The following is a 21,759-nucleotide window of genomic DNA, read 5'->3' on the forward strand; positions in this document are numbered from 1 at the left end:
CTTTAAATCATCCTAAATATATTTCAAACACTTGTTTTTAGTAAAATCATATCTTATCAATTATTTAATGATATATTTTAGTGTTCAAGATGATTCAAAAGTATATCGAAAAGATAAATTGTAAAATTAGAAATACAAGAAATAGCTGTGCATTTTTTTTTCATTATTATTGGTCATAACATTTCAAAGCACTTTTAAGTTTGAACTGCTGAACATTTCACATTTAATTTGTGTTTATTTTATTGTCAACAACTAAAGTAGAACTCTACACAAAATAAACCAATAAATCACCAACTGTTCCAGTAGACTGTTTATGTGACACTATAAGCAACAAAGCATGTACAAAAAGACAGTTGACTGAACCTGTGTTCTGAGAAGAGGGTGGTCAATGTATAAGATTAGGTATGCTAAATATTTTCTTGAAAAGTTCAGAGTAATCATACTGCACGTAGAATCAATGAAAACACTCATGCCAACAAAATGATGTGTACTTTAGTGGGTTATGTTTGTATCCTAGTGTTCACAACAACAAACTTTCCAGAGTAATACACTGCACTTTGTTGACAGAACTTTTATTATACAATTCTTTGCCAATATAAAAAACACTGTTAAAATATGTAAATAAAACATCTGTACATCTGTAACTTGCTTAGACTCACAAATATGTATGCATTTCAAAAAGAAATTAAGATCCATCACAGCAACAATTTGGTCATCACCATTCAACAGTTTGGACAAAATTACTTTTTCTTCCAAACTCTTTACAAAAAAATGTTGAAATCATGTGAAGTACAACTTGTCCTTTCTACTGGTTATAAAAATTAAACAAGAGGTTTGGAAAGAATGGAATTAGGAAGCACCATTAGTTGATTTCTCATCAAATCAATTTGGTGGGAGGTTCTAAACTTATAACTTGCCAGTATCTAACATTCATGTTTATAATTTGTTAATCAACCGTAGACAAACATTGTAGATGTAAACACATAAATCTAATCAAAGTAACAAGACATAAGGTGTTATCAAAATGTGTGTGTCAAATATTTAGCTTTTTATACATTTCCTTTCATACTAAAAAATTAAACATTAAAACTGAGATACAAACTATATTTTGATGCCAATTTGACATATATGTAGTAAAAGTTACTTAATAAACTTTTAAAAATAAATTGCAAAAAGACCATGATATGCAGTTACACACACCTATTGCAAAAGAGATAAACTGCAAGTTATCATCTTGGATCTCTGAAATTCATTCACTACTCATATGTTTTAGTCATTCATATAAAGATATACTAGAATTAACTGCACTAACTATCCTTAAACTTGATTAAAGTAACTCAGGAATTGTTGATGGATGCTGTTGACTAGCGTACTAGTTCAAAATTATCAGTCTTATAATACACCAATGATCACAATGCACAGAGCACTTTTTTTTTTTTTCAGTAATGGGATGCAAACCATAAATCCACAGCCCAGTGCATTAACACAAAGCCCACATTTCAGGAATAATGAAAGGAAGAAAACCTAAACACCCATTTATATACATATATTGTTAAAGTCTATTCACCAAGTATGGGTTTAAAAGACCAAGAAAATAATTACTTCATTTCCATGACCTAGCTTTAATGTAGTCTACATATAGTTAACACAGGCTACATGTAAACTATCATTTAATTATTTTGATTTTTTTTAATCAGTAAAAAATGAAAGACAACCATGCACAAAGTAATCATGGCAGTTCAATTGCTGATACATGGTGTAAAAATAAAATTAGTTTTTAATTACTAATATACTTCAATAAAATATAGAAACCTGAATAATTATTTTTATTTATCAATATTAACTCTAAGCCAAAAGATTGAAACTTTTTCATCTTTAAAGTGGTTTCAAAATACAACAGAAGTAAATGAAACTGATTTTGCTAGGGAAAAAAATCCATTACAAGTGTGTATAGCTTTCAGCAAAATCGCTAATAATAATATTAAAAGTAATAATTTCCTAAAAGCAGTAACTAAATTTTCTGAAAGCTATTTACTCTTCTTAGAAATTGTTATAAATATTGCCATTGTAAAACGTGTTTATATTCCTATTGTTATTGTAGACTTCATAAGCCTAAATAACACAACATTCCATTTACACATGCAAAACAAAAAAGATATGGCAACATAAAAACCAGCATGGCAGTTTTATACATTTCTTTTACCACTGGAGAAGTACAGTGAAATAGATGTATACATAATGTGTTAACATTTTTATATAAAAGCAAAGTAAAAAAACCTAAATACCTGCTCCAGTTTCTATATGCAAGTTGTTAAGTTTACTCAACAAATATGGGTTCAAGGACCAAGAAAATGATGTATTTAATATACATGACCTAACCTTAATGTGCATGTAGTTAACATAGCCTACAGGTAGGAAATGAAACAATTTTGAAAGTGTTAATAAACAGACAGAACAATATGCATACATACAGAATATTAGATTCTGGATATTTGATTAAATTATCTTTAGTCTTTATAACAAGTTACCATGATTTCTACAATGAAAACAAAATTAACACTGAAAGAGAATCTCTCATGTCTTAAGCAAGTATCTAAATAAAATTATAATATGTCTACATCTAAATTTATTTTTCCCCAGAGAGAATAATTTTTAAGTAATGCACTGTCTTCTTTAATTTCATATTAGAAGAGGTATTACTTCTTTGTTACAGGGCATGCTATTTTCCTCCATGTTAAAATACTACGTCAATACTCCAAAGTTCACACTATTTGTAAATTGCATATAATTATAAAGATATAGTTTAAAAGTATTAAATAACATCTTTTTTTACATGTAACAGAATCAGAAGCATTTACTTAAAAACTCAACATGTATTCAGAAAATAAAGTGACAATTTTTTAAAATCAAAAGCATTCTCAGAAACATATCTAATTTGTTCAAAAATATCATACAACTGAAAAATTTCCAAGTATCAATACTTGCTCTTATCAAAACTAACTGGTCAAGAAATTGAAAAGTTAATTTACAAATCTTTAAAAAATCTACACAAAGAATAATTTTCCTTATCTTAATTTTAGCAATTTACACTAAGAAAGTTTTATTCATGCTAAATTATTTTATCTTTATTTTTCAAGTAAGAGAATAAATTTTATTCTATGGAATCTTGTGGGTCTTTTTTATTCATACTAATAACTTAAAGATTATCAACTAGTTTAGAAAATCATAATTACTGGGAATTACGTAATTAAGGAAATAATGTGAAGTACATGTACTTTAACTGATTGTGGTAATTTAACAGTTCTTTCACTATTAATGTTAAAGATCAACAAAAAAGCAGACAAGTCACATATCAAGTAATATAAAACTTACCTAAAAATGTAAACAAACAATTGTTTAGTTTATAACAAAGAGACATATTTACAATAGTTATCCATGTTTCAAATACATTTTTTGACACATTACACAGACACCTTTTAATATTTAATCATTTCTATGAATTTTTATAAACTACAGTCTATTGTATTATACAGGTAATTAAACCTTTAAAACACAAATGATCTAATCAACAGCCAATGAACATGTAATGCTCCTGAATAATTCTTAAGTGCCAACATTCAACATATGTTGTGAATGTATGCAAATAATATATCCGATATTGCTTGTAGTATAAATTTATTGCATTGTAAAAAATACGAAAAAGTTATTTTAGCAAACCACACAAAAAGGAAGAAATGTTTAACTTTAATCAACAGTGAACTCGTATATTTAAACAAAAATAATAACTAATGCATTATTTAAGTTAAATCAAATTCATATTTAATACTTTTTATAGATATCTTCATAGCTGATCATTAACATTTAGACCACAATAAATCCCACAGTATTATGCTTCACTGATTTTATAGAAAATAATTCAACAGTTCTCTCCAATTCAGTTAAAAGTAAGCTACAGTCTTGTTACCAATCAAGGCTTTGAGTACTTGTGTTTAGTAAATGTATCTGACAATCTTGTCAGTACAGCTCACTTCCAATGAATACATGTGCAAAGTCCAGTCAACCACTCCTTTATCCTACACAAAACACAGAGCTAACTGAAAGTCTAGTGTACATTCAGCATAGCTTGTAACTGATAGCTTTTGAAATTTACAGTACAGTTTATCAAAGATTCCTTTGCCCAATATTAACATTTTCATTAAGATAAGATTTTGTGAAGTTTGTATGGTCTTCTAGTGTATTTTATAGAGGATGCACATGCATGCATGTAAAAACAAAAAAAACTGTCAGTTAAACATGTGACAATTCCCCCTCCAACTATTACTTTTGTGTTGCTAAAGGTGGTTTGTTTGTATGTATATTTTGTGCTTATGTTTTCTTTGGCACAGATACTAAAATCAAATTTATATTTCTGTTAATAAATAACATTTTATTATACATACTGTGTGCAGGTTGGGTTAATACAGAATTTTGTTTTATACACAATAAAAACAATGTTTCTCAAAGATGTAACAAGAGCTACTGGTTCAAATTACCATTTTTTTTTAACCCTGGATGTGTATATCCAAAAGCCATAGGAATTCAGTAACATGAAACAAATTAGCATTTTATCAGTCCACAAACACAGTTGAGAAAATAAACAGTGCTATCACTGAAATAAAACTAATATCATCTGATTAGACACTGGGTTGTCTTGCAGCTTATTTCCTTCTGGATTTCAAACTTTGACTGAAGTTATTTTGAGACTATATGGTCGAAATTCATTAACCAAAATATGCTATTACAGTGAAGGTTTTTCTTTCATGTAAAAAAAAAAAAACATTTAAAATTTGGTTGCACTATTACACAACTCAATTTTAATAAATGAATGTGTATCATTCTGTCATTATAAAGCTAAAATATTACAGTAGTTAACATAGAGAAGTTAAACATTAACACAATACTGTATATATTAATTTTCTAATTTTACTTATTCCTTAGTAGTTACATTTCAAAAGTTAACATTTTAACCAAAATACTAGGTTTTCAATCTGTTTAAATACATATATAACTGATAAATACAATTAGTTATAATTATTCATTACAAGGTTACAAAAGTATGTATACAGATGCACACAAAACACTACAATATTGTCATATATATATTTATAAATATACAAAATAATATTGAATTGTCTGGAACATGTCTAAATTACAAGAAAAATATACAGTATATTGTAACAAAAGGTTATTAAACTGAATAAACATTTTATGATTTCTAAACTTTTAACAATGCAACCTTAAGGTATAGCTTCAGAAATATCCAGTGTTCCATACCTCAACTACACAAACTTGGAAGTTAAGCACTGTAGCTTACACAAACCATTTGAAATAATATTTCTGTTATTAGTAATAAAAATCAGACCTTACAGTTAAAAAGTTCAGATTTTAAGAAAGCATTTCTTTTAAAAATAAAAAACCTTTTAGAACTTAGCACCACTAATGACTGTCACCATGAGTAATTAGTTTATAAATATAACTGTATTTGGTTGATACATAAACTTTTTAAAGGAGATTTTTTAAAAAAGTAAAATTGATATTTACTGAAGAACCAATGAACTGAAGCCATTTTTTTTAAAGTTAATTGAATCTTTCAGATGTTCCTGACATCTATTTATATCTTTAAAACAGTTGTAAAAATTACTCGAAAAATGCTTGGTACAATACAAAAATATTTTATAAGTATTATCAGGTAAAAATGTTTGGCTGGAACAAACATGCAAGTTTATTGTCAAGATGTACATATATCCTTGGAAAAATATTAGATGTATTACAATCACAAAAATATTTCTGCTAATAATGACAGATATATTATAGTCTAAGTGTTACTTTTATCTAACAGAGCAGTCAGCCAAAGGAACAATTTGCCTTCAGATGTAGCAAAAACTACCATTTAGAAATTTAAATAGGGAAATATATGTAGATGAATATCTTAGGAATTAGAGTTGAAAATAAAAAAAGAGTTACTTTATGTAGTTTGGAAAAGGGTATGATAAAAAAAAAGAGGAATAATCTAGACAGACCAAATGGCAGCATGCTATCTCTTAGAAATTGTGTTGCAGAACATTGTCTTCATCAGGAAAATAATGTAGCATAAATAAAGAAAAACATGTTTGTACCATATTATATAATATGTAGAGCACAGTAAATCATTTGAAAATAACAGAATAAGAAAACCATCACTTAGTAAAACTAATTTTCTAAAACAGTTATTTAAAACAACACTAATAGTTAATTAAAGTAAAACTAATATTTTTTATTTATTAGCTTATCTACATCTTATATTGCTTTGCTAGAAAGTGATAATGGCATTCACTCTGTTTTTAAAGTGGCTGAAATGACAGCATACCATAAAATTAAAATGAAGCATACAAGTTCTTTTTAAAACACTTAACATGCACACTATTAAGTATGTATAGTTTGTTCATTTAAAATCTCCCATATTACAAGAGAAAATTTAGTTTTTGGACAAGCATAATATACAGTACATCTTCAAAATAATTCTTTACAGAAATGCATGCATTTTCATTGTTATTAACAACTGAGTAATAGTTGAGTTGTTTTTAACTTCAACACATAGAAACAAATACTTTATTCTTATAAGGTTGACTATCCCAGACAACTGTAGTCTTGATCACTTGCTTACTGCAAAAACAGGGACTATCCTAGACAACAGAAGTCTAAATTACTAGCTTACCTTGAAATTACTACCATTCAGCCAGGAAGCTACCGAATCAACAAAAAATCCAAATTCTTCACATTCTATTGAGTTATTCTGATTTTCAAGATATTTAATGATATCATTTCCAAGTTGAATACGTTTTTTAGTGTCCTGATTACTCAGCTGAGGAAGAAAGTCATCTAGACTAGATGCCATTGTCTTTGGTCTGATGTAAACTTTTCTGAAGACACCACAAGGGAATAGTGTCTACCATACACCACAGATTCACGCACACCTGTAACATAGAGAAAAAAACAAAAGATTTGTGTGACACAGTGAAAAAAAAAACTCATTCCAACATTCTTAAAATAAGATTATAATTAATCTACTTACTGTGTAACAGAAGTCCTACATTATGTTGAACATATTAATATTTAAATCAAAAATGTAAACAGCTATACATCTATTCATTATTTTCTCACATCTTTGTAAAAAAAATTAAATGCAATATACACTATAGAAAACCTTTGTATTCTAGCAATATTCTCATAACAGTAGACAATTTTACATGAAAAAACTATACATATATCTGATGCTACTTCATTCTAATTTCACATAAAAATCTTTATTACCACCCTTGATTTTTTTTAGATCTCAGTGCATTCAAAATCTGAAACCAGATAAAAACTACAGTTGTAATGTAAAAAATGATAATGCATGAGCAATCTTTGAAAAGAAATTTTGTAATAAAATTAACATTCCTTCCCGACTGTGGGGTCCAAACAACTCCATACTGTGAAGTTAATAATAATTCTGAATTTAACATACATGCGAATTTAAGCAAAACATGGCAAGCTGTAAGTAAAACTTAAGATTTTCCTACACTGAAAATGTATTTCCAGTAATACTTTCTTCTGCTGACACTATAGCTATTTCTTTAGCTCCAAGATTTCCATTCTTTGCCTGTCTAAGCAATGAGAATGCTTGCTCCAGTCTTTCACATCCCATTTCAATGCCTTAGGTAAATTCTAATCTAAAATATTTCTCGACCAACTTCAATGTGCCATCTATCTAGGTATGTATATAAGTACCTCATTCTAATTATGTAATTACTTTTTTGAGACTTAAAGCAGCTTTTAATGTGGAGATAGGACAGGAGAGTAATAATCACTGGAAATATATTTAAAAATAGGAAAATGTTAGCTACCAAAACATATCCATTGACACTACAGCTAGAATCCCACAATGAGATGGTGGAGGGGCTAGTGCAAGTATGATTCATACAGAAAGTATCTGTATAGTATAAAGTATACAGAATATCTGTATAGAGTGTACCAAAAGAAAAAAATATGCAAGAGTGGGGCCACTGCACTACACCCAGAACAGGTATATTCTTTACCTGGATCTTAGTTCCTATATCAAAGGTGGAATAGAATGATCGGATTTTACCTTGTAGCCATAGTGGTGCATTTCACACCAACTGAATCACAACAAGAAAGTAAGCAACAAATAAGTGGACAAATTTTCTCCTCTACCTTAAGAAGTCCAAAAGGCAACATCAGAGGCTCAGAATGATGGGATCATGTATGCCACACTCAACACAACGAACAGAACTAATCCAGTCCTGAATTATGAACATTCATCTTACTCATCAACTAAGTGTAGAAGGAGTATTCTTGATTGCCCCTGGAATTATGGAGAGAATGTGGAACCTGTGCTCAACCAGAAACTAAAAATAAAACCACTTCTCATTTGAAATTATACATGACATCCACAATGTTTAAGGATAACATGGGACCCATTGGTCTATCTTGGCTGTCCCATCCTCGAAGTCAAACTAAAACTATTAAACAGAAAAAAACTTAAATCCAGCCCTCATCATTTACATAAAGCTTTCTTTAAACTCACTCAAATTTACCGTCTCCACTGCATGTGAAGAAAACCCATTCCACAAGTCTACCATCTATTTGAAAAAAACAAACTTAGCTGAAGACAACTTCTATCTTGCCTAAACATACATTTTTTTTTTCCCTTTTACCTCCTCACAGGTGTCCTACTTGACTGTTTTTTCAACTTTCTTGAACTTCTAAGAGCTAAATCTTCTAAAACAACAGTCAATTTAAATTTCTTAAATGTGTGATACTTTTCTTCAATTTTCTCTCACACCCTTCATTAGCCAACATGTTTCTTTTTTTACTTGCTTTTCTATTTATAAGGAATATTTTTGTTTTACGTATTGAAAAACTTTTCTTCAAATATTTTCCAAATTTCTTCAATGTCTCCAAATAACAGCTATCCAATTCATAGATAATTCTTATTACATCCCTTCAAAATTTGCTTTTTTCAAACTTGGAATCAAAATTTCTGATTGCCATATGCACCAATACATCAAAACTAATATAGCAATGGTCACTTGCACCTAGGTGTTCCCCCATTTCCACATTAAAAATAAGCAATAGATATGAATTAGTATTATTTCAAGTAAGCTCTTTGACCAATTGTTGAAGAAATCCATCACGAACAGTTTCCAGAAACTCACCTCCCGTCACTGTTTAACTCTAGCATATCCCAATTAATATCTGAAATTAAAAATCACCCAAAGTTATGATTTCATTAACAGCTTAAATCTTAAATCTCACTGTAAAATTTCTAATTTCATCAGTTTCATTTGGTGGTCTCTAACAAATTCCTACAGAGAGCTTTTTTTTCTTGATATCCACTAACAGAAACTCAAATGGATTCAATCCCCTTGCTATTATCCTTAATATTCTCAACTTTAACAAGATGTGATTCATACTTTACATATGAAGCCACTCCTTACCCTCCCCTTTATGACTGTGTCCTAACTGAATAACGTATAATCATGTAGTTCAAAGAAATTTGTCATCAAAATCATCTACATCTAACCATGTTTCAGTTATTCCCCTTATATCAAAATCTTCTATTTCTAGTAGTGCCCTAAAAAGTCGTCATTTTTATACTTCTAGCATTACAATGGTAATAGTTAAGCCTATTCTTATAAGTACTTTTATACTAATTTTCCTCTACACTGATTTTTTGTTCAGTTTATCTTTGCTCTCGCCACTATGTCAGTCCTAGTTTAAAACTTCTCTTACAGCTAAGTCAATAGCTCCTGCAAACATGCCAGACCCTTTCTAACTTATGTGTAAACCATCCATACATTAGTTCTAGCCTAGTATTTAACCCAACTGACTTATTCACAATTTTATCTCCACAATTAATTCTTAGCAATATTCCTGGCAAAATTAATTTTTAGCCTTTATCTTTAAATGCTTTTATCAACCCCATGACAATACTTATTAATTAGCTCCCTGACTTACTCTTTCTTATACTGTTAGACCCTATGCGCACAACAAAGACAACATCGTTGCCAATCCCCTTTGTTATATCTCTTGCTCTGTCAGCTACATCTTCCATTTGTGCCCCAGGGTTGCATAATCTAACACTTTACTCCAAATTTACCTTACAGACTATTATATTCACATGCCATGTCAAGGAATCACCTATAACTGTAACCTCTTGAGGTTCATAACCCAAATTCTACTCTATTCCTTTTGCTTTCCCTCCCTACAATAATTCTTCATCTACATAACCAAAGGGCTGAAATCTGTTACTCAATAGAATAGGGTCTTTGAAATTAAGTTTGCTACTTTTAACCCTAATACTACCCTTTCTAACTTCCTGAATGTCATTGTTAAGCTTTTACATGCATGGGAAACATTGCGGAAATTAAGCTCCTATTGAAATTCTGCTGCCATATCTCACAGTTTACACTTCTTTTTTACCTATTTTTTCAACTTTAGTTAGGATATCCTTCAACTTTTCCTCCATCCTGCAAACTACATACAAATTCAACATCATTAATAGTTTCATGAAAATCCAAAGTTCCCAAATAAAAAACTATTTGTTGCACCTATCACTCCTAACAAAATGGGAACACATAACTCCCAAAGTAGTCTTAACTATTGTATTATTTATAAATATTCATTACTATGATTAAACACCAGTATCCTGTTGTTAATACTGTTAAGCCTAAGTTTGATAATTAAGTAGTATTTATTAAACAAAACAATGTATTTGTCTTACAATCTCACAAGAAGTTTAATTATAAATAAGCCTAAACAAGTGTTATGAACACTAAGCCTAATTATGAGGAAATAGTAAATCACCTTCCATGATCAATATACAAAACTTGACAATGATCAAAGAGAAGGGTCGTAACAACTATAAAATCCCAATTTGGTAATTGAAAATACCAATCATGCCAAAAAACACCAAAGATTTTAGTAGACCTGATAAAACTGGGGATTCAAACACTGTCCAGTATTTAGAATACCTAAAAAGAGTGGATAAAGATGCCTTATATAAGGCAATTATAGACAAAAAAAAAGACCCTTCTCAAATATCCAAGTTAAAAAAAGAACATTATAAGAACTTTCAGATGAGGAGGGTTTAATTTTGTTTTAATACACCCCCAACAACAAATATTCCATTCCCATTAATAAACAACTGTAGTTGGCTTATGGAAATATTCAGTTAAATACAGAGAAACCTTACAAGTTAAACCCTCACATCAGGCAAAGAACAGGATAATTTCTAAGCATGAAGACTGAGTTTCCAAACACCTGTGTGGAAAATGTCTGATCAAGTTTGTCTCAACAGATACTGCCAGTGTAGAAGAGGTAGAGGCAGATGTTCCTGTGGTTACTTAAGTGGAAATTGCACTTAAGCTGGCCAATATGGTACAACCAAGAGAACTTGACAGGGAGTAGAACAAATCTCAGTCAGAACCTTGGGCAATAGCTGACTTGGGGAGAAGGCATACAAATGTAAACCTATTTAGTCCTGACTGAATGCATCTATTGTAAATAGGATGAGGTATCAGAGACCAAAACAATTGTACTTGTGAAATGTAATGAGTCTGAGAAGCACTGGCCAATGGAGACCTGAACTGAATGCAAATGCAGTGAAAAACCTTGTGATATATCATCCATTTTGTCTGAATAATTTCGATGGGTCAGAACAAGTGATCTGCAGTTACATTCACAGTCCTGGAACATGAGCTGCTAAAGGACTGATGCAACAGAAATGAGCCCAGAAGAAAAGATCCAAGACATGAAAACAAAGGTCTTAAGAATGTGTTCCTCCCTGAGAAGAAGTCCAAGATATCATCATGCAATTGTTGTAATGTATCATGACATGACAATTTTCCTTTCAGAAGAAACATACCTTGAACCATTGACAAAGTACTGCAAGAAGTTTGAGAAAGTTAATGTAGAAGGCAGACTCATCTTCTGCCCAAGTATCCTGGACTCTGACCTTGAAGATAAGCTCCACAACCCTGAAGAGTTGCATTTGTGAACAGATGAATCTCGAAATGAAGTGTTGGAATGGACACCGCACTAGTAGTGTTGCTCCGATCAAACTACCAATTGCAATCAAAGCATTGCTCCTGAATAATGAGACAGGATAATCCAAAGGATCAAAATGTGTGATTGCACAGTAACCATGAGAGAGACCTCACATGTCCTCATCCCAAAGGAATGATTGGCTTGAGGGATGCCCACATTCCCAAAAGTAAGAACCATTTGCTCAGTAAGCGAAAGAGACAGAAGTAAAAGCCTGACAGTTCTTTATATGCCTTGAAGCCTGATAGAAGTTCATTGAGCACAACTTGAGTGAGTATAAAAAAACACACCCAATGGAATGAGGTATTGAAATGGTGACAAAATAGATTTCTCAATTCTCATAAGAAAAACTGCTTTTGTGACTTCTGAAAGAAGAATCTAAGAGTGTTGTTCCACTCATTAATGGAACAGAGCCAGAAGAAACCAGTCATCCATATAAGTATGTGCACACAAGCACAAAGATACAGGCAATGAGAGAAAGCTCAAACAACTCTACAAAAGAAATAAGGTGCTGATACAAGACCAACAGGTTGGGTCTGCAATCACAGCACCTGACTTATGGACAAACCTGTGAAACCCCCAGGAAGATTCTGCTGTGGGAATATGGTAATGAACAGAATAGGAAAGAATAGAATCAAATGCAATAGGAGAGACCCTCAAAACTTCATAAACTCAGGTAACCAAGTGAAGAAAAGCAGTTGGACATGGTTGACCAAAATAATCCTCTGTTCCTGCCAACCTAGTAAAGGAAGGAGTCGGACAAAATGAGAGTCCAAATTATTGCCAGTTGTTCCCAGATCACTTGCAAAAGCTGCCTCAGAATCCCTCCCCTACCAGACAATCTCAGTCCACATACAAGTCTCCATCTCACAAAAGATCATATCACAGACAGCTATAGCTGAGAGTGACCCCTACCCTGGTTGTCAGCAAACACCAGACAGCAAAAGTGGAGAGAAAAAAAAAGGTCTGGTTCATAGCTGTAGTATATTAACTCAGGAATTCATACCCATCTGTATGATTTTTTTTAAGTAATGTATAAATATAAAGGAAAACTAGAGAAATGCTAACTGCATTCAAATTTATAACAACTATTAAATAATTATAACAATCTTGTCAACAAAACCTGTGCCAAATTCTTTTTTGGGAAAAAGTGATTATTGGAATGAGATGCTTATATACAATACCTACACAAAGGGCACATTAAAGTCATGGAGAAATTAGTAAATTATTTCTCTCAGGCATTCAGTTTGGGTATAAAAGACTGGACCAAACATCTTTAATGCATATATGGGCAAAGAGTTGAAACCCTGTAGATCAATAAATAGCTATTGCCATGTTAAATGGCACCCTGTTAAAACTTTCTAGAAATAATTTTGCTAATAAACCTAATAAGTATATATGTATATTAATGTAAAATTGTTCAATAAAATATTAAAAACTAAGTTTGCAGATTATTTGTGACTTTTTTTTTAATTTTACTAAGCATTTTGGTCATGTTATACCACTTTATCTTAAGTTATTTTGACCCTAATACATGTACTGAGCAATCCAAGCTGAATGTTGTTTTTGCCATTTATATGTCTATTCTATAAAAAAAATTTAAACTGAATATCAAACACCATACCATCAGCTAAACAATTCTAAGGTTAGATACAATAAGTAGTAGTTTTATTTATGAACAAGTCTAAACTTAGAAGTTCATATTTTAAATTAATTCCTTCTAGTATAGACTTTGACAAATATTTTCAGATCTGTGAGCCAGGTGTGTTTAGCCTAATTTCACTACTCTTTGTAGTGGGAAATAAGGCCAACATGTATTTATTTACTTTCACAGCAACAAGTGAGCATATGTTAACAATCATGATATCAACAACCTATTCATAGCATTGAACTGACTGCTTTTGTTCCCGTCCAAGTCTAAATATGCATGCTAAATGGCAGAATTAAGAGAAAACAAAAAACTAAATGGCACAAAATTAGTAATGTGTTGTGCAATCACACAGCTTCATTCCTGAGGAAGTGGTGAATCTGCTATTAAAATCCTAGAAATAGTTTTATTTAAAGACTCAAAACTGAAAAAATAGTTCTTGGCTTCTGAGAGTCTTTAACTGTTTTTGAGTTGTATTTAGCACAATTCTATGCACAAATAAAGTGGTAGAAAATACCAGGCACCACAATAAAATTGTTAGTTGTCATTGTAAATTGGCAACTGGAATTTGTCAGCCTGTTCTCATAATCAAATTACACTTCCACAATTTTCTTTCTTGTATTGGCTACCCATGGTCAAATTCTCCAAGATGTCATAATTTATGTTAACTTAAATCATTCAATTATTTTTAAGTTCCAGAAAAATATATGTACAAATCATTAAATCTATTTTGTTGTTCAAAATATTTTAAACCAAATATAACTTTTGTTGCCAAAGTCTGCTCTTTTCAGTGTAGTGATCCATTTCTTATAGTTAAATGGCCCAAAACTAAACACAATATTAATATCAGTGTTTCCAACAAGAGACATATTAGCATAATTCCCAATCAAAAATCAAACTATTTACAAATTTAAAAACAATGGTGGGAAGTTGTTTTATTCCAATGGAAAAATGAATATAGTTCCTGCTACTTTTATAGTAATATACTAATTATTAGGCACATTTTTGTAGCTTTCTGATGACCTACTTAAAAGTTGTGTAATTTGAACAGTAAAGCTGCAAAAATAAGCACCCTAACCACAAGAAGTTTCTACTGGTGCACTAGTGAATGATCCAATTTTGTATAATAATAATAATTAAAAAAAAAATTTGCAATATTATTTGTGTTTGCTATGAGTATATGTAGTGATGTAAGTTGGTAAGTTAATCCTGTGCCAAATTTATACTTTTAAGATTATAAATTAATTTATAATTAACAAAATTACTTTTTAACACAAACAGGTACTTACTCTTAGTATCAACAAGTTTAGTTGTAACAAAAAATATCTAAAGGTGGCATAATTAATGAAAACAAATGATCCCAAAATAAGACTTGAAAAACTCTCCATAAGTTACTTTCTCCTGACACACTAGTCACTGGTTAAGTCTCACTACACAGTACTTGACAGTTTTTGTCTTCTTATCTAATAAAGGATACCAAATTATTAGAAACTGTACAAAAGATTACTCTTGTTAAGATAAAAAGGATAACATGATCTTATAGAAGTTTATAGGATTATTCTGATGGCATAATCTTTGTTTGTACTAAATTCTGAAGACATGATGAAAAGATAAGGTTATCATTTTGAAAGAGTGACTGGCTAATTCAAGTTACTCTTGCAGTAGTAGAGGCTGGTATTTCACTAGAGTAAGAGATTTTGATAATTCACTTGATTATGATAAAAACTAAGGTTAAATTTTAACTTCTTTTCTTAGAGATGAATGTGCAAATGGCATCCTCAAAGTATCAAATGGTCTGTTATGATCTTATGTTAATAAATCTCCATTATCTATTGTCCCTTTTTCATCAATTCCATAAGAATATTAAATATCTTGAGAGAATGTATTATTATACCTTTATGTTTCAATAAACAGTTAATAGGAATTCATTATGCATCTTTATAGAACTAGTGTAGACTACTGTAAGAATCCCTGTGACTGAACATGTACAGCCATAAGCAGTACACTAAGAGAAGATCATGCAACCTTGAAGTGATACAAGATTTTTGAAAACAGCTATTTAAAAGCATTTGTTCTATCAATATAAGGATATCAAAAACTATACTTAGTTTTGTTTTGATATTATGGTTAATGAATAGTCCAATTAGCCTTGTCAACTCAATCACTCTTCTATTCTTTATAGATTATATAACAATACAGAGCATAATGACTAAGATGCTAAGAAATCAAAAGTTAAACAAATTAAAAAACAAAAATACCCAACATCCTAAGAGCTCATGAAAGGTAAACTTTCCCTCTTCAAGAGTAAAGCAGAAATTCATCTCAACAAAATGAAAAAGTTACTTTCTAAAAGGGCCCAAGTTATAGAATTTCTTATTTTGTATCTGTTATAATAAGGTACATCATCATGCAAGTTGCTTTTCTGTTTTACTTAGTAACATATTAACTACAATAATTTTTTGATACTGCAGATTGTTTGATCCAGAGTATAACAAAGTGTATACATTAAGTTTGTTGCTACTTCATTATAAAACACACTAATTTTAAAATATTGCAAATTACTATTAAGAACTAGCATGCATTAAAGAATATATTGATAGAAAATACAAACATAAATCAACAAGATGTATTGATATTTTGTAGACTAACAGATTTTGACTCTTTTCCCAATATTATTCTTACCGAGTTATAACTGTTTAGGTAAATTATGTTGTAAAGCAATGTGAAAGGCAGTGCAATGGAAAATAAATTCCAAAGATCTATTAACACTCTCAGCATGAGCTCGATCCCAGTGTCTTACCTCTAACCATTTTGTGCTTGTCACAGTTTTTGCGCTATAACTTAAATCAATAAGCATATCTACACAAAATTTAGCGTGTTATCAGTAAACATTACAAGGCTTTCATATGAAAAATCAGTTTTTAAAACAAGTTTAAAGCTCCTTAAGTAATGTTTTTATCATGACTTTATTTTCAAGCATTGCCTATCCAACCTATAAATTAATTTTTGAAGATTAAAAACACTTGTGTTTCATAAAATTGAAATTTCACAAGTAAAATCTTTACATCCTTCAGATAATTATAAAAATATTTATTAAAAAAAAACTATATATTTTATCTGTTATTTCCACTACTGTATCTGTACAGGATCTGTATATTTGACAAGCTTCATAAACACCATAAACAATTACAAAATAGGAATAAATTGTTTTTCCATTTAAGAATGACTACAAATTATAACAAATGCAAATGTTTAAAGAGCTAAACTTCATAACATTATATATCTGTCTGTCTGTCTCTGTGTGTGTGTGTGATTTTTAGTATACTGACCTTCCAGTGTTGCCTGTCTAATATTACAGAAGTTGCAACAATGTGGCACACTTGCATTCAAGTTACAATATGCAAGAATATAAAACTTGCCTTTAGAAAGTGACCCATCCTGATTGTGTTTTAGTGGACTAATGTTTTGTCAAATTGTCATATTCAGTAATTAATAACCAAGTCATTAAACTTATTTTTCTTAAAATATAGAACAATAAATAAAGAAGTAAAGCAAACAATTATCTATTCTAGCTCTGACCTATCAACTCAGCTGCTACTGGACATAGGTTACTATGCCTTTTAAAATATTGCACATGGAGAATATAAAACAAAATAGTTTTTTTACATATATACACAGTTGAATAAGCAAATAATCATAAATTACCATATCATTATGACAGAATTCCATTGCAATTTATCAACCTTAGTAATTAAATTGTATTCAAGTCTAAAAAAAAATATGAAACTTTAAGTAAACTACAGACATTACCTTGGTTTGAAAGAACATGGTTGCCCTTCCACTGATTAAAATGGTTGAGAAAACCACAAGAGAGATATTCTAAATTGTCAATTGGTATTCACATGTTATATATTGAAGAATACTTCAAAAATGGAAAGAGGTGAATGAGGTCACTGTGTTTGATTTAATGTATAAGCCATATCTCAGAAAATTAAAAAAATAAGGTTCTTATTTTATATTCTAGCCTTAAATATTGGTAATTTGAGTTCCTAATTTTTTTGAAACTAAAGACTTAGCATTTTGACATCACAAACATCTAATTTTAAAGTGCTGCATTCAACTTACCACATAATGCACTAAAATCTACACCTGTTCTTTTAGTATTTACTTTTAAATTAGGAAATTAACTCGTACATAACATTAAAGTTTAAATTATAATCTCTAATTTGATTCCAAACTTATTGACATAAATTATAAAATTTCAATTAAATTAAATTTTGAATGCAAGTCAACAAACATGATGATGTGGCCTTTGACCCATGACCTTTTGGAAAAGGTAAATGATAAAAGATGTCATAAGATAATGTTTGTGTTTGTTAATAACTAGAATTGTACCACAATCACAAAATTTAAAGATAATACAAGAAACAAGTAAATATATACTTCCCTATTAATGAAGAAAAAGCAGTATTGTATATTTAATACTTAGATTTTAATGGTTTATAATTCTTATTCTACAAAAGCAACTAAAGAAGAATGTAATACTTCAAATTGTAAAAATGTCTATATATTTTTTAGTTGTAGAAAAAGGTACACATCAATAAGCATTATATTTCTATTTCCTCAACTTTTTGCCATTTCACTGCTCTATGTATTATACAAGTCAACTTTCCCATCACAAGATGATGTTTTAGGCTTGCCACCATTGAAGTCCCAGCTGATAGTTAATTGTACCAATGACCTATACACACACAGCAGGAAAAAACAAACAAACAGTGTAAACATTAGGCATTTATACAGTAGTTTGAGTGATTTATAGTAGTGCACTAAGTGTACTATTTACACAATACAGTCATGTCATTCATGACCATAACTGTGTCAGCACACAAGACATGAAGAGCCAATACAAAATAGAATAAAAAAAGAAGTCCTGCTCACCATCTCATCATCAGTAATTACTTCCTCCTCACATCATCAGTCCTACACAGAGGTTATATACACATCTTTTTGCATTCTTTACCTTTGCATGCTATACTACAATTTCAGTAAATAAAGAAAATATATGTATACTTTTTGAGCACATGGGATGGGTTTTCCATTCCACTTGAATAATGAAGCTGTTAAGAAACAAAAGTGAAATAAAAGTAAAGAAAGAATGTCAAAAAACAAAAAGTCTGCTTCTTGTAATCTTTGTAAATTTCTTAATTGTTTTAGAAGTACAAGTTCAATAAAAAGAGAGTAATTATATGTGACGGCAGTTATCCAATGAAATTATGAAGTATTCCACAACCTTTCCACAGGAACATCAGATGTGTTTCATTTCAAAAGTTTTTCACTGACATACAACCTTTTACAATGGTATTTGTTACACTTATAACTACCTCCTTGTAAATAAACATATTCTTAGCTTGCAGAAAATTTTGTTGATCCACAAGCTTATATAAATGCAAACAAAATGATCATGAAAAACTTGATATACTCCATTTCCAAGTACTTTTGTTTGCCAATATTATTCTTCAGTTTGTTCATACTGGTTAGATGCCAAAAGTAGTAATATGGTTCTATAAAATAACTATTCTGCCCAGGCATTTGTATTTCAAATTGTTTAAATTTAATATTTTGGATATCACTACATTGTGGTAGGAAAGAAAGCAGTACACATGTGATAAAATAGGGAGTATAGTTTTTTCCTTTTAGTTACACCTTTAAATTTTAACTTTATGTGGTATGAATAATACTTTCGATAAAATTTTATAGTGTTAAAACAACTTAAAACTAAAAGTTCACGTTATTAACTGTTCTTAACGTTGATTAGTTGAACCCAATTTTATAGTACCGGCAATGGCACTAAGCCTAACGCAAACAGATCAATTATGAATACCGTAGTTGCGCCTAAGCCTTCAAAGCATTGTAATATTTACTGAATTATATTTTTCTTTACAAATTATATTGTCAGGGGACTGATATAAAGTTTAAAAACACTTACTTTCCGTTCAGCTCTAAATTGCAACACAAGAGACGCCAAAAAATTATTAGTGATATTAGTTATTACCGATTTAATGAACTTATATAATTTAAAATTTTGAATGCATGGTATGGTAACGCTAACAGCATTTCAAAAGAAATACAAAAAATATATTAACTTATTTTAAATTTAACTAATAATTCCCGGCTCTCACTCGCCCTAGTTTAAACACCATCACAATAACGAACCAACTGGCAATTAGCCTAGTTGCCAATCCTTGCCGTTATCCAGTTGTTTGGACTTGTCGAGGATGTGACGTCATGTACCGCAACATAACCAAATGAAATCAAAGCATATCTATATCCCTGCTAGCAAAATACATAAACAACACATATAAGAAACATTTAAATAGGTAAATAATATCAAAATGTAGCTCAATTTCGTGGATTTACAAGTAACTCACTTTTTTACAGAAATCTCGGTCCTCCACAGAAATGCTCGTGGTCTATTTTTAGGGCAACGAACAGGAAAGTAGATATGTACAAAAGTGTCTTGTTTATTCGTTTTCTTTTCGTAAACCAAAATTACTTTTCTGCATTACATAAGATATCACACAATGATAGTAAGATATTGAAATTCTAAATCTTCTTGAGAAAAATTGTCAAGAAAGTTTGAAGTTGTTATAGGCTCATAGCACCCGAGATTCTCTTCAGAAACCAAATGCTTATGGAATGTTTCTAAAAAGTGTAGTAAAAGAAATTTATGTCTAATTACATCTGTTCACAACCTATCAAGTTAAAGCTTTGTCATAAAAGTCATAAAAGTAAGTTAACTATGATGCATAATGATCGAATTATTTACATACATTTAAAACTTTAATAAGTATCCTTGAAAGTTGATTTGGTACAATTTGATAATATATTCGTTTAAGTTTTTATTATCTAGCAACGTTCCGATAATCCATATATAATTAAAATGTCACGCCTATCAATTAAGTTGATTGAAGAAAATAATTCCTCTTTTCCGAAATTCAGATTTTATTTAACGCTTCAGTTATTATTTTTGTCAGAATAACTAACTTAAATGTTCATATATTTATCCTTTAGTTTTGCAAAAACCAATAGATAAAACTTTCTGAATTCTGAAGACAATAAGACAGGATAAACTAGTTTAAATAACGATCCTTAAAAGTGGGCAAATTTACGTGCTGAGAAAACTCTTCTCAGAACCTTCAAGTTAAGCAGAAAAGTATGATGTCAATCATATATGTCATATGCATAATTAATGCATCAACTATAAGAAAATACATAGTAAACTGTTTTAATACGATAACTTTACTTAGGAATGATAAAAAAACATGCATATTATCTTCATGAACATCCTCATAACTTGAATTAAAGATTTTCTGCAACGTTAACGAACTACGGCCAGTTTATTTTAATAAGTCTTTTCGTTCTTGGTAATTAGACTCATGACAAGACAATTTATAAATATTTTTGAATTTTAAACATTTCAAACTATGTAAGAGTGTAATATCAAAAAGTGTGTTAAATTTCATGTTGATACTGGCTTCAATGGTGAAGTTGCCGTACTAGCTCATCACTGTGGTTACCAATTTAGTAGACTGATCATATGTATGTGTGTATGTGTATTTTCTTATAGCAAAGCCACATCAGGCTATACGCTGAGTCCACCGAAGGGAATTGAACCCCTGATTTTAGCATTGTAAGAAATTACAAAGAAAAGTCTGTCTGACTTATAGCCCAGTATATTGAGCTTTAAAATACCATTCTTGATATAATGCTAATGTGTCATCTCACGCTATATCTAATAAAACAAATATATACCTTAAAATATTTAAGTTGGTTTTATCAATAATTCAAGACAGGTATGAATACGTTTTTTGAAAACGTATGTGTTTTGAAAATAAAAATAAAGGGTTTTGAACCAGATTTTTAAAAGTGGTGGAAAAATAAATCACTGCATTGGAATATTTGTTTTTGAAATAAGTTGTTATAAA

At 30.1% G+C, this 21,759-nt stretch overlaps 1 protein-coding gene across 12 annotated transcripts in view; it reads right to left on the minus strand.

Moving 5' to 3' along the window:
• LOC143249773 (CLIP-associating protein 1-B-like) overlaps positions 1–20,237 on the minus strand; it is a 179,180-nt gene extending 158,943 nt beyond the window's left edge. For 4 of the 12 annotated variants that reach the window (XM_076500168.1, XM_076500170.1, XM_076500173.1 and 1 more), the window contains exons 1-2: positions 19,761–20,016; positions 6,734–6,992 (exon numbers count right to left, since the gene is read on the minus strand). In XM_076500168.1, the coding sequence (XP_076356283.1) occupies positions 6,734–6,913 (180 nt within the window). In that variant the 5' untranslated portion in view covers positions 6,914–6,992; positions 19,761–20,016. Of the gene's footprint in view, positions 1–6,733; positions 6,993–15,063; positions 15,238–18,712; positions 18,892–19,760; positions 20,030–20,202 lie in introns of those variants that run through there. The other 8 variants (XM_076500171.1, XM_076500162.1, XM_076500172.1 and 5 more) reach the window with 7 other exon arrangements.
• Between the last annotated feature and the right edge of the window lie 1,522 nt (positions 20,238–21,759).

This window comes from Tachypleus tridentatus, chromosome 4 (assembly GCF_004210375.1).
Source record: "Tachypleus tridentatus isolate NWPU-2018 chromosome 4, ASM421037v1, whole genome shotgun sequence".
NCBI lineage: Eukaryota > Metazoa > Arthropoda > Merostomata > Xiphosura > Limulidae > Tachypleus > Tachypleus tridentatus.